Below are 14599 nucleotides of genomic sequence, written 5' to 3' on the forward strand. Positions count from 1 at the left end.
AGTCTTATGTGAGGCCTCAGTTTATTGATTGCAGATGTGAGTACATAGCTCTTGGAAAGCTGCATTAGCGTGGCTCACTTCAGTGACGACATTCACAGTGGCTGGGAGTGAGACACAGGTAACATGGACGTAGGAACTTCTGCCAGAACTTCTCCAGAATATTTGTTCTGGAGAAATAATCTCCATAGCACATTCTTATGCACTCAGCTTTTCTGACTTGTGAAGTACCTGCTTAAAAAATGCTCCTGTTATACAAGAACCTGTACTTCACATATGATCTGCAAAAGAAAGAAGAATTAAATGTAAAGATAATTTTTCTTGTGGCAAAATGAAGGGGACCACAGCAGTTACACAAAGTGGAAAAAAAAAAGTGAGAATACTAAATAGGCTGATATCATTGGCACAAATGAAGAGAAAACAGGCAAAGAGCTGACAAAACAAATACAGGAGGCCATGCATAAAACATCCACTGGCTTCAGCAGGAGTCTGAAGGATTTCTGTTCAGAAGTTCAGGAAATTCAGTCAAAACCACACTATCAGGACAAAGTTGTCTTTCACATGTCAGGAAAGCAGTGAGCCATTTCTTTAATATCTGTTTGTACTCCTGAGCTAGACAGTCAAGTCCCCTGAGTCACCTGGAGAAACCACATTGAGTTTGAGTAGAACAGCCACCCTCAGACAAGGTCTGGAAAGGATCTGCTCTCTACCAGAGGATTACAGCTCTTGAAGTTCATCCTGATGTTCATGGTCATGACTAACATCAGCATTCATTCTCAGCGATCCCAGGGAGAAAGCTGTAGGTGAAATGGGTCTTGATTCAGGGATATGTTCCCTCCTGTACTTTTCAATGTAAGGTTTAGCCACTTCCCACACCTGTGAAACAAGAAAGTGAAACAGCAGAGTCAGAGGCAAAGCAAAAGGTCAGCTAAGACAACAACTCGCAAGTTCAAGAAGCCCTGCAGAAAAATTATTGAGGTTGAGGTAGATATTGGTAGGAGGCAGACCTATGCAGATATACTGTATGTGATCAGCAGAATCAGAGAGGCAGAGAGAGCAAGGTTTGGGGAAGAGCATGTGGATGGAGTTGACAGGGGATGGGAAAGGATACAGCTCCAAGGGGACAAGGTGAAAGGATTCAAGGCAAAACCACTTTGCCTTGTCTTGTTAGCTGGTTAATGCTCTGTGTGCAATAGTTGGGAGAGAATTACTGTAACTTACAACAAAACCACTTGATCATGAAGGGGTTGGGGAAGCAAAACAGAAGGTGGTATGGACAAAGAAAAAGGGGAAGGATAGTTGTTGGGGTTCAAGGCAGAAAAGGAAAATGCTCTACAGTTCCCTTTGTCTCTCCTCCTGTAATGCAAGAAAAAAAGGGGGAAGATTTTCTTCTCCCATTTGCTTACTCTCCTCAATTCTTTTGTTATTTTTATTTTACAAACCAATAAAATAGATAGATCCTAAAGGTGTACACTTAGCCCAGGTTAACACATATCACCACTGCTATTCCCTGCGCCATGTCCCCTTATCGCTTTGAGACCATGCACAAAGGCCTTCAGGCTAGGGAACAATCACTGCCCCAGGAATAAGGATCACTATCTGGAGAGACTGTTGATACCTCTGGACATCTGTGGGGTTATAGGACCCTGCGCTCAAACAATTCAAAGTTGGACCTGTGTCTGGACCCTGACAGATTTGGAAGTGTAAGCTACTTATTACACAGGGCAGGTTTAGGAACTGATTTCTAAGAAATTAAGAAAAAACAAATCTCAGAACATCTGGTGGGATTGCCCCAGGCAGAGGAGTGTTTTTAGTGAGGCCATGCAGGGCACGTATGGAGGGGTGTTTCCAGAGTAGAGCTGCAGCCTGCTCTTTGGGACAAACTACTGTGCATGCCAAAAGCCAGCACTCACCTTCTGCTCCACAAGCAGCCTGTGAGCTGCTTCGATGTCTGGGGCCATGAAGCGATCCTTCATCCAAGGCCTGTAACGAGACACATTGCAAACATTGGCCAAACATTAACCACTACCAGCAGCAGCTGCTCCCCAGGCAATCTCTGGGGGAGGCATTTATCTGATCTTACCTCACCACAGAGCGCACAAGGTCATAGACCTTCTCCAATGGGGTTGTTGTCCTCAGAGGGCGTAGGAATTCGATGCCCTGGCAGGCGGCAAGAAGCTCAATAGCCAGAACTAGGGAATCAGAACAGCAAAAGGGATGTTTGACAGGTACAGCTCAAGGGGAGGTTTCCTGTATAAAGGTACCACTGGCCTTTGTTCTGGCTGATATGATATGGTTTCAGGCAATGTGAAAAACCAGTGGATCCACACACCCCAGAGAGCCACCCCAGTGACAGGAGTGTTTCATGGATGGTGCTGGGAGCAGTATCCAGCACCTCAGCAAGCAGATTTTGGGTCTCTGCTGCACAGACCTTTCAAGTGTACCAGGAACTTCTGGTCACCAGAGTCTTAAAACTCTGGGAATCTCTTCCAGGGTGTCTTGAATACTCAAATTAATGTCCATCATAAATCAGAAAACCTTTTTAGCACTGAGAAGAGAGAGGCCTGAGCTGTAAAAGGAATTTCTCTCTATAAAGCTTGCAAGAGCCCACGTGAAAACATCAGTAAAAATATAGCACTTTGGAAGAGAGTATTCTGTCTGGAGAAGTTGGCACTGTATCTGTGTACCTCACACCTCATCATTATCAGTAATAACTCCTCATTTTCATGAGTCAATTCACCCAGGAACTGAGTGAACCAACTGGATCTAGGACACTCAGTTTCCTAGCATGCTGTTGAAACACACAGCTTCCTAAACTCATTTCTTTGCACTCAAAAAGTGTATTTCTGTAGAAGTAAGTCTTCAGAGCTCTCAAATGTATAAACTGGGCGAGTTCAGCATTTGTGTACTGCGTATTACTCTGTTCTCCTACTAACAGCTGACATCTTATCTTTGCACATCATCTGGCAAATAAATAAATAAATCAAAACCAAGAGAGCTTTTACCTCATTTCCATTCAGAAGATCTAAATGCTTGTACTTAATATGTACTTAACACAGTATTTTTAGACAGTTCTTTTAGATGCATTAGTGCCCTTTTTCTTATAATATATCTAGAATGAATGGCACTAATATCTTCATCTGGTTACATCCCAGAGGTCTATCTGGAAATCAGCATTTTAATTTTACCTTGTTCCACGTGTTCAATAACTCTCAAAGCTTTTCTTGCAGCCCATCCTCCCATGGACACGTGATCCTCCGTAGCAGCACTAGTTGAGAGGGAATCCACAGAAGAGGGATGGCACAAGGCTTTGTTCTCAGAAACTGCAAAAAAATCCAGCACAATGAGTGTAGGAGAGAATGGGCAGGAGACAGAAGAAGTAATGGCCAACCTGGAGCACAAAGCCTGTCTGCCACTTAGGGTCCAACTGTTGCTCCTCTTTCAAGGATGCATCCATATTTTACCTGGACTGAATTATTCATAATAACCACCCTGATAACCTTTGCCTCTATATTGCAAACAATATCAATCTTCAGATGCAAATATTAGCCAAATATAGAAACACTGCTCACTCTTCCCTCCCCCATCTTCAGGCTTGAGTTGCTCTGGCTCAAAGGCCTGATGGCATTAAAGAAAAAGAGCAGACAGCATAACCAAAACACAAGCCTGTTCTTGCCTGTTTCTCCAAGGCCTGTAAGATCACTGGTTCCCTCTTTTTTTTTAGGGTCACAGATATCACCATTCCCCTGCTTTAAAGAAGACACCTAGAGATCAGCATCTGGTCTCCTCATTGGAGCTGAGGCACTCAAAGAACTTCCTCTCGAAAGATGCAGGAGTTTGATATGAATCCTCTCCCATCCTCATTTCACAAGACTGCTCACGTCCCTGAGAGTGACAGCATTCCTGCTTTGAAAACCGGTGTGAGCCCTGGAGTAAGTCTCTCAAGCTGCACCCCAAAGCAAGGGGAATTTGGCTGCAGGAGGGGCTTTGGGCACTGTTCAATGACAATTTGAGGTTGAGAGTTGCTCTTTAGAAGAGAAAAAGTGAAGTCTGCATTCACAGAGCTCTGGCCGCACTCAGGCCTTTTCCTTTTGAATCCCAGTGGGATGCTGTGTAATGCCCTTGCCAAATTAGTGGCTACAGAAAAGCAATAAGAGCAACAGAGAGGTGGTGACACAATCACAAATAGGCTGGAGTGACACAGTCCGGGACCAGAGCCCAGCTGGCACATTCAAGCAGGTGATGGCAGGTCGTAGAGAGGCTGCATGTGGCCACTGCAAACAGCTCAGTCCAGCAGCATAGAGCTCTTGGAGAGGGGGCAGAGACACATTCAGTGGCATTGCAAAACATCTGCAAATTTTTTGCAGCTTTATCTATTAATCCTGCCAGTGAACAAGATTAACTGGTACACAAACACCCTAGAAACTGGCAGAGTGATTTAAAAAATATTAGTAGTACCTTGTTAAAAAAAAAAGAAAAGGAACTCAAACTTCAGTTTAGATAAAATCCTGTCTGTTTTGACCTGGAAAAGAAGGTTTTGACCCCTGGACTCCTGGTGTCAGCAGAGACCACAAACACTCCAGAATCGGTCACTCCAGGTTGCAGAAGTGTGCTGTGAAACCTGAAGCCAAGCAACAGCTGAGGCCTGGAGCCACCCTAAACTCTACCCAAACAAAAGGTAAGTTTCCAGCCCTCAAACAAGGGGACCAGATTCACTTCCCAAAATAGCCTCCAGGCTATTTAGTACATCAATTTAGTTAATTCACTTTTTTTCAGCAGGATATTTATCTACTCATTTATCTGACATCCTCTGTTCCTTTGTCTGTTTGCATCTTTTAAAATTTACTGTCTTCTCAGAGCATGTTTACCTTTATATTGGCTCATGCTTTCCTGAACTGTAATATCTCAGCAGCCAGCAGGCTTTTCGTTGCCTTAGTCATGAGTGCCAGAGGAAAAAATGAACTAGTGCTTAATTTCAGTGTGCTCCTCCGATAACTAGCCCTGGGAACTCCAGTCTTCTGAGGACTATGGGGTCTGATACTGATGTACTGACCTGGCCATCAAATGGAGACACTGAGTACTGAGGACCTTCCACTTTTGGGGCTGCTCAGAGCACTTAACCTGCCCAAGAGTCAGTGCAGAACAAGGAAGAAACCTGAGCTGAAATAATTCCAGCTGCACTCAGTGCTCAGACTTTGCACCCAAACAGCACAAAATATGGAGAAGAGACTGAAAACAGGAGCAAGATACCTTTGTATCTACTATTAGATTACATCTGTCCTGATAGAAATTGGTCTGTCTTGCTCTTTCAATGATACTGCTCAAGCACTCACCCAGGGCAGCTGCTGTGCAGTGTGCAATCATGAAGCCTGAGTTCAGACCTCCTTCAGTGACTAAAAATGCAGGCAGTTCACTGAGTGAGGGGTTGCAGAGCCTCTCAATTCTTCTTTCACTAATTGCAGCGAGTTCATGCACACCAATTGCCAAATAGTCCAGAGCCTACAAAAGAAAACCTCATTAGACTGGATGACAGAAACAAACATACAAACCAAAACAGAAATTAAATATTTTTTTCCCTTCTCCAAATGCTTAATTACCTTTGCAGGATATTCACCATGAAAATTTCCTCCAGAAATGGTCTCTGCTCTTTCAGCAAACACCATCTTTAAGGAGAAGTTAAGGCACACGCATGAGTGAAATACAGTTTACATGAAAGATATCTGCCAGTAACTGGAATATCTTAACTGAAGAAATGTTTGTGCCAATAGGCTTTTATTTGCAAGCACATTATCTTACTTCCGCAATTTCACTTTTCAGGAAATGAAGACCCAATCTCAGTTCTCCAAACTTCTAGTTTCAATTTTGACATTTTTTTTTTTCAAATAAGCTACATAAAATGAAGTCTTTGATTGAGGGTAGGGAGGGGTGCAAAGAAACACATCTGTTTGGATGCTAGAGTAGTTTTTCAGCTCCTTGACAGATTCTTCATAGATGATATTATGCACAGCATCATTATACTACTGACAAGAAATCCAGCCTTCCTCAGTGCCAGTGCAAAAACTGTGCACAGAGTTTACCAGGCTGAGCCACCATGGTGCTTACCAATCACACATCTGTCTGTCTTCCCTGACCAAGTGCAAATCTTGCTCTGTAGCTCATGTTGCACCAACAGATGCTTCATACACCAAGTCATCATCCATTTGGTTGCCAAGTCCCATCTATCTGACATATTCAATCAAAGTATATGGACTCTCATCTGGGAAACATTTAACATGCACCAAAGCATATGCACACATGGTTTCCTTGCCCCAACACACACTCCCTTCCCAATGCAGTCATGGGGAAAGGGAGACAGGCTGCTCTTGCAGCCAGTGGCAGTTATTGCCCAAAGCCAGCTATGACTTTTTTGCCTCCTGTGCAAGAATTTATGCAGAAGAAAAGGATAAAAAAGGCCAAGAAGAATTTTGCATAGTAATAAAGTTATCAAAAAGATACAGGATTGTCCGTGGCGCTGTTGATTTCAGTTGTCATTATGTCCTTCACAAAAGCAATTGTATCATTTACAACTCCATGGACCTAGAACAAAAGACATTACACCTGAGCTTATATCTACAATTAGTTTATCTTCTGGATGCTAACTGAGCTGCAGGGACCCTCTTTCCCATCATCCCACTCCACATCCACACATGAAGATAGTCTTGGATTTGCATCACTGTGGGACACTGCCCATCCTGGACACTTGAAAGACTATATTTACTATTATTATGGCAGTTTTGCCGAAAGAGTAATCTGAATATGACATTCTTTACTTGTTTGGGTTTGTTTGCCCTAAATGGAAAATAAGATATTTATTCAGAGGCAGATGTGTTATTAGGGGAGAAGTAGCCTTACAAGGACCCCACAGAAAACAAAATCTCTCATTAATTAATTGAATTCCATTAATTCCACTGATTTAATAGCTTTGCTCCTGTTAAAACTCACAGGACTGAGTTCTTCCAACATGTTTGAGACACTACACTCTGTCTGCTTTTGGAAACACCCAGTTCATGGTCTTAACACCAATGCAGAAGAAACTTCCTACAAAACCTACAAGCATGGAAACCAGCACCTTCCCTCTGCTTCCAACACCTGGCCTCCTCCACATCTGAACACAGCTTAGTTAGACGTTGCCTGATGCGTGTGTGCATGGGATCAACAAATTATATGTCTCCATTAACACTAACTTTGAAGTGAAGAAGAAACAAAATAAAACCACTTCCTCTAGCAGAGTCAGACAGTACATAACTGACAGTATTTCTGAGGGAAACTTCACTGTCTATTGTTGGGAAAGGAGATAAAAGCCAGTGTTTACCTGAGGGCAGCAGCGCATAGTGTATGCATCCTGAACTCGGTCACAGAATCGATGGCTCTCTAGAAGGAACAAGGGAAGCAAAAGACAAATATTTCTTAAACAAAAGCATTCTGTCCTGTTGAAGGACCCAGCCTGTTCCGGTAATCTGAGATGGTGAAGGTTAAGGTTGTTCACCTGCTATTTCTGATGGATGATGGTCAGAATCTAGAAGGGACCTGAATCGAAATGCCACCTCAGCCTGCCCTCGATGTGGTCGTACTGCATGGATGTCTAGTAATACAAGTTAGACTGTTAGGTTTTGCCTCTCTTGCCAAGAGCTGTTAAGCAAACAGACAGGGACGTGCCAGTACCCACCAGTGTCAAAGGCCCTTGTTGTGCCCTTCAAGACTTCGAGTGTGAGGGCAGCGACTATGTCAGCCTGCCTCGCTATAGCCGCGGCTCTTTCAACCGCCTCACATCCCAGTGAGGTGATCATTTGTGTCCCATTGATGAGGGCCAGGCCCTTCAAAAAGATAGCAGATGTTGAGCAAATTCACTGCAGTTATTTCACACACTGTGACAATTCCCCATCTCTGTGATAATTCTCTTTCTCATTTGAATGAAAGACCTTTGTTCAGCTTTCTAGACCATCCTGAAATCATAAATGCACAGTTTGATGGTGCATCTTTGCTACGTAAACTGTCATTGCTCATGATGCTACTAAGTCACAGTAAGCACCTTTGGAACTCCAGCAGTTCCAAACAAGTCAGATACATGGTTCAAGTCAGTCATCTGGGCTCTGCTATGGCCAAAGGTCAGATAGGCTTTTTAGTCAGCCGTTTCAGAGTGATATAAAGTGCTTTCTGAAGAGGCCTGTCTCTCTCCACTGACCACAGAGCCAATCTAAATACCAAGCTTGGGTCTGACATTTCAAGTCAAGTAGGGTGACACTAGGAGAGGTGAATCCCACTCCCAATAACACTTCATTAATATCCTTCTGAAGTTTGAATTACTAATTCATTTAATGCTGTTATTGTATGCATAAAGCAACTAATGATTGACTATGCTCATTTTCCATCAGCTGACATCATTATACTTTATTACCTCTTTTGGTTTCAAGGTAATTGGTTTCAGTCCATGGGCTTCCAGGACCTGTGAAGGAGTTTAATGACAAGGTAATTAATGAAAAATACTTTTCAGTAATTTGATCGCTAAAAGTTTTAAATCTTAAATGTTTCCATGAATAGAAATATCAACAAATTCCTTAAGTGATAGGGGGAAAAGAGCTTTACATCATGAACATTTAACATATTTTTTTCTGCTGGGCTAAATAAAGGATAGCATTTTGGGCTTCCAAACTAGCACCTCATTTCCTAATCCTAGTAAAAAAAGGTAGTAGGAGCACTGAAGTGAGATACTGTCACAGCCCATTAACATCTTCTGTATTTTAGATGACGGAAGAGGGTAATAGGAAAGAAGACTGGAAACATCTTGGGAAGGCAGTTTTGCCTACACCTTGCCTCATAGCAGTTTTGGCTTGGCATAAATTATTCTTTTATAAATGATTCCCTAATCCTTTCTGTAGAAAATCTCTAGTGACAGGAGTCATCCTACTCAGTTTATTCTATACATGACTGTTCTATAGGGCAATTACTCTTGTGGGAAATTCAGAAACAGCATAATCTTGTTTCTGAATAGAATCTCTCAACCTTTCCAACTGAAGAGGTAACGCATCTCAGGGGTGTACAACTGTAACTTCTGGTCCTGAAGGTCCAGGACACACTGGTCTGCTTCATACCTACTCCTCTGCCTCAGTAGTCCTCAATACTTCTCCAGCCTATAGTGATGTACAGCTATCACTCCATGAATAAGTCTGGTAATCAAATATTCAGGATAGGAGTGGCAGGTGTAGTGACACAAACTACCATGACTTTGGAGGGGCCCATCTTTGAGATACTCAACACAAGATCAATCTATTGATGTATTAGTGAGAGAAGAACAATTGATTAAAAACTAATTCCACTATAACACTTTCATCTTGTGGAGGAGGATAATATAAAGATTCCTTGTAACCCTAGTTAATTTATCAAAAATGATAAAATAAGTGATAAAATGATAAATACAAAAAAACCTGTGTATTTGCTTAAAGCAATTATAAAATCAGTAGAAATATTACTGCTAAATTCCTGCCTCCAATAAATCTCCAGGTACTCTTAGCATCTGACATTTTGAATTTGAGAAGTGGCCTTGGATTTGTTAGAAAAGCGCTAATGTTCATGGAGCTGAAGATGCAGTAATAGTTCTTTCATAATTGGTATAATTTCCTGTCCCTCTCTCTAGTTCATAAATGACGTCACTGTGGTATTGCAATACTATGGCATTATATTTCTTGGGACTTATTAATATGCTGCTTATTATATCTGCTCCAGTGACATGTGAGTCAGTTATTGTATTCTCATGGACCCACCTTCCTCAAGGCAGAGGATGAGTTGCTAAAGGCAGCCTAGTCCCAATTCAAACTGGTACAGAAACTCTGAAGACTTTTACATGCTATTAATCTGAGCAAAAGCTCTCTTTCTCTCAAAGCTACATGCAGTTCGGAAAGTGAGTCACCAAGCAGAAAAAACCCAAACAATCAGGTGCACGAATCTTACGTATTTAGCATCAGCCCAGCCACTCTTTGGGGACCACATCTTTCCCTCTCCAATTAATCCCAGAGCAAGATGAGAGAGGGGGGCCAAGTCTCCGCTGGCTCCAACTGTCCCTTTCTCTGGGATATAAGGAAGGCAGGATGCTAGAAAGAAAAAAAAAAAACAAACTATTAGAGTTTCACCTTGATACGCTTTGGAAAACAGAGAAGCCAGTTCATAAGTGTGGTCACAGTAACATCCTGCAATCATGGACAATAGCACCAACAGGACTACTCTTGTTGCAGTCTGGGGGACCACAGCCCAGGGTGATTGCATCTACAGCCATGTAGCCAGGCAGTTACAACATCACTCCTCTCAGGTCCCCATCACAGGGTGACCACCTGCTGTGGACAAAGCTCTCTCTTAATTTCTGACTCCACTAAACACTGGGTTACTCTTAGAAACCATCTTTGAGCTCTCTTTCCCCCCATCCTAATCCTCAGGGAACTGAAATGTGTGAAAATGAAAAAACAGAGCCTGGGAAACTGCAGAAAAAGCTGGGAAGGGACCAGTCTGTTCCTCTTCTTTTGCAGAGCTAAACACAGAATTGCAGCTCCTTCACCTGTTGCAGGAGAAGGGTAAAACAGAGGGCAGCACAAAGACTGTATTCTTAGGGGCTCACATAAATGAACATGGCTCTTCTCTCATACATATGGTCTATAGTCTCAGAACAATCTTCCAATCTACAGTTTAGGGAAAGGAGAGAAGGAGAGTTGAACCTAACACTGACTATAGGGAAGGTGCTCTTTGCTCATCACTGCCATACTGTCATGCCTCACCAGAGGGACCATCAATAGTCATCAGGTAATGAAGAACACAGCCACCCCTCTAGTTTCCCTGCCACAGCACCAGGCAAGGGAGGGAAGGTCACCCAGCTGGAACTGCTGTGACAGTTGTGGCTACGTGAGCTGCTGACTAGCCATGTGCTTCTTTGTGGCTGCCTTGTAGCCCTTGCTTACAAACACCTCTGTAAGTCTCAGGGGGTCTACTCACAAAAACAGGTGCTGCTTAAGCTGCTCTGCTTGACAAACACTAACACATGCAGTTTTCTCTATGGTAATAGCCCACTTTCCCCCAAAACCCAGTATCCCTAAAGATGGTGTCACACACATTAGCACCTGACAGGACAGAAGTTAAAGATTTGAGGCTTTGCAAAAGTGCTTGCCCAGAGTTATGTTCTAAGTCAAGCTTAATCTTGAACTAATTATTATCTGACCTCTCAGAGGCTCATTTTCCAAACTTCTGTCTGTTGCATGCCTTTCTTTCAGCCTTTCCTGTCAATTCATCTCATGCTTTACGTCCTTCAACAGAGGATGGTCTCCAGTTGTGAGCCTGTACAGCCAAGCTCTGGTCCTGATCTCTCAGAACCACCAAGTACAAAGACCAACATCTGTAGCTTGATTCATTGAGTTACACCATTTAACAAAATAGTTAAAAGAAAAAAAATGGGAAATCAGGATTTTCTTTAAACATCGTTTTACCATTAAATGCTTCAATAACTTGCTCGAGGGTTTCTAGGGATATTCCACTGTATCCTTTGGCCAGGACATTGATTCTCAAGGCCAACAGCATGCGAGATCTCTCGGGGGTCAAAGGTTTCCCCACACCTGAAACAGTAACCCTCTCAGTTACTAACCCACTACCAACAGAGGCAGAAAAGGGAAACATCAAGCCAGTCTCTCATTACCTGCAGAATGAGAACGAACCAAGTTCACTTGAAGCTCCCTACAGAAAAAAAACATGTTAAATTCCCCAAAAGTCTCATCAGGTTTTATTTTGCACAAAATAGAAGGAAATGCTGAAGCAGCTCTCTCATTAAACCCCACAGTATAAAAGTATAGGGTTGAACTGCTCCCTCTTCTTCCTTTCCTGAGAAGAAAGGACAGAGAAAGCTGCACAAACAACTTACTTCAGCTTACTGTTTGGGATGACAGTCCTGGCAAACTTCCCAAACCCTGTGGTGATTCCATAAACAACTGCAAGAAATGTACTGCTGGTTAAGAAGGGAACCCGATGAAGTTTTCTAAACAATTAATAGTTAGAGGTAAAGATATTTACCTGTCTGTTCATTTACGATGCTTTCAATCACTTCTCGTGATTGTTTGACTTTAGCTTCAGCTTCAGGTGTAAGCTAAAACATAAGTAGTTTAAATACCAGTTTATTTATCATTATTTAGTTGTAGAAAAATAAACATGTAATTTTTAGCTGTGTTTGTTCAGAATCTTTACCTTTATCTTGTAGAGCCCCTTTCCTAAATTGACCAAGTCCTCTGTTGTTAAGCTGTTGCCATCTAAAGAAATATACTACACCAAAAAATCACTTTTTATTTTGGGATATAGATAAGTATAACATTGCTTAATAATCAGAATAAATAAAAAATACAGCCAAAACTCAGCAATGACAGGAAGCTTCTGCATGCTCATTCATAAGACAGGAACTCGGTAACAAAAACATAATAAACATATTACAATTTAGTTTCCTAGACCCAGCCAATCTAACAGCCCCTGCTCTTCTGAATGCTGCAATGGCTTAACTCTCAGCATGTTCTGGTAAGTAGCAGGATTTGTTACTGAGTTATAAAATCATTGGTGATTCCTACCTGTTCTGGTTCTCGGTATTTGCTGTATCTGAAAGTTCTGTAAAGGAAAAAGGGTAGACAAGATTTCATGGGTAGTAACCACTTGATTACAGCTGGAAATATGTTTTAAGAACAAAAGAACTCTAAAAAAATGAGGAATCTAGAGAATTATAAATCTGGAATTGTAAAAAGTTCATAAAGCACTCAAAAAAGGATACAAATGAACTCCTTCTGGCTGAGATGGTATGAAATCTGGAGACATTATATCTCCTTCTATAACTAGAAGAAATATGCAGAATAAACACAAAGAGGATTAAATTGCATTCTTTATATAAGTTGTTATTCATTACAATATACAGTAGTAAGAATTCTAACTTGCAGTTATCAGCCCCAAACATATTTATATGCTTCTGGGAAAATAACAAGTATGTATTACTTAAGGTATTCCAAAGGCAAAAGCAGAACAGCGTATACTATATATAACAGCATATACAGATGATGTATATAGAATCCTGTACCTTCTAAACCTTATATAAGTCTGTTTCCAAAAACTAAATATTCTTAAATGATTGGGCATTTTTCCATAAAAACTGTAGACTATCTCAGGCACAATTTTAGATGAATCTAGATAAAGCCACCGTTTGCTGACTCAGATGCCAACATAGTCACCCTGCAATACATTGCTTAAGGTTTTGCTTACCAACTTCAACAAATTCATTGTCCTCTAGAGCATCTCCCACTGTATCATCAAGATCCAACAAGCCAAGTCCCTTGCACCTTCGAATGTAAAACTTCACTTCTTCCACTGAGGCAAATCCCCCATTGTCAGGTTTGTTTTTCATGTATCGCCTCACAGCTTCCTTTCCCAGCCACTGAATGGTGTTTGTGGATCTTAGGCACGGCACTGCCAGCCATTCTCCTCGGACATGCACTGTGTATCTCGGCATGCTTTCTCTCCAAAAATTATTCCTTGACCAAGAAGGGCTGCAGTGTGGAGCAGCCTCACATTGACCACGCGATGGCCTGAAGTGCCTATCTGGAGTCCAGTGTTGCAATCCGAAAGAGGCAAAAATCCACCCTCAAAATCCCCACCTTTGTAAATAAGCGAGATCGATGTATTTGGCTGACTTCATCCAATCAAACCAAACCCAGGGAACACACCTTCTCACGGCAGGACACAACCCCCATTTTTTTCCCAAAGATCACATCAGGAATATAGAAATGAAAATCCAGGAGCTGGAGCTATGTACCAAGATTAGATAAATTGGACTAAGATGCAGTGCAACTGTTCTAAAAACATAAGGGTTTAACAAGAGTTAAAGTTAACACCTGGCAGTAAATCACACTAAGAAGAACCTCCATGAGGGACAGGGCTGCAAGAGAGTCACCTATGATTATGGGTTGCTCATGACTGCTAGGATTGAAAGAAGACTGGATTATGCTTTTACATCTTTATCCAGAGCAGGATAAAAGCAGGCAGTAGAGGAAGCAAACCTGCTTTGCCTGGTTCCATGATCAAGCATGAAAACTTGAGGAAAAGATCAATTAATTTCCATTGCCCTTTCCCTTATGTTCTGAAAGAAGTTACTAGAACAGGTAGCAACAAATACTAGGTCATAGCTGCACACTATCAAGCCCAGTGCTGCTATGTCATGCTTACTTTGCAGGCAGATGCAAAGAGGAAAAGATGTGGAGGTACCTGTTACAATGGTGTCAAAATAAAGTTTAGCAATAACCATGTCTGCACAGAAGCTGAAAGTACCTTTGTCTTTAAAGGCAAAAAAAAGTAACACACTCATAGTCCATGCTACCAATACTAGTGTTCCCAGACAAAGGGACTACTTGGGGCTTAATTATTGTAGGGAATGTTAGCTTGGGACCCATGGGTGGGAGTCTCTGTGTGGGAGACTGCCCCAGCAGCACAGGGTAATGAGAATAGTGAAAGCCATGCCTGACACAACTTTCTTTTTTCTGGCTCTGACAGCAAGAAACCAGGATTATCT

The 14599-nt window shown here is 42.0% G+C and overlaps 1 protein-coding gene across 1 annotated transcript; it reads right to left on the reverse strand.

The window, feature by feature from the left end:
• HAL (histidine ammonia-lyase) lies at positions 1-13674 on the reverse strand. Its single transcript, XM_032688831.1, has 20 exons — positions 13297-13674; positions 12815-12875; positions 12618-12645; positions 12247-12321; positions 12076-12148; positions 11927-11993; positions 11705-11742; positions 11499-11624; positions 9982-10121; positions 8432-8479; positions 7703-7850; positions 7523-7618; positions 7349-7407; positions 6493-6573; positions 5595-5660; positions 5331-5496; positions 3186-3320; positions 2081-2189; positions 1911-1980; positions 1-873 (listed from the first exon to the last, which is right to left on the reverse strand). The coding sequence occupies exons 1-20, from the start codon at positions 13541-13543 to the stop codon at positions 715-717; spliced, it is 1992 nt and encodes a 663-aa protein (XP_032544722.1). The 5' UTR covers positions 13544-13674; the 3' UTR covers positions 1-714.
• Positions 13675-14599: the final 925 nt, after the last annotated feature.

This window comes from Chiroxiphia lanceolata, chromosome 5 (assembly GCF_009829145.1).
Source record: "Chiroxiphia lanceolata isolate bChiLan1 chromosome 5, bChiLan1.pri, whole genome shotgun sequence".
NCBI classification, from domain to species: domain Eukaryota; kingdom Metazoa; phylum Chordata; class Aves; order Passeriformes; family Pipridae; genus Chiroxiphia; species Chiroxiphia lanceolata.

What these genes read in the sequence shown, in the direction of transcription:
- HAL (XM_032688831.1), bottom strand. Translation starts at nt 13,543, where the DNA reads ATGCCGAGATACACAGTGCATGTCCGAGGAGAATGGCTGGCAGTGCCG. An exon ending in TCATCCATCAGAAATAGCAG is followed by an intron (nt 7,408 to 7,522) that starts GTGAACAACCTT and finishes TGTTCCTTCTAG; the next exon opens with AGAGCCATCGATTCTGTGAC. An exon ending in ACAGCGCCACGGACAATCCT is followed by an intron (nt 5,661 to 6,492) that starts GTATCTTTTTGA and finishes TTCTCCTTAAAG; the next exon opens with ATGGTGTTTGCTGAAAGAGC.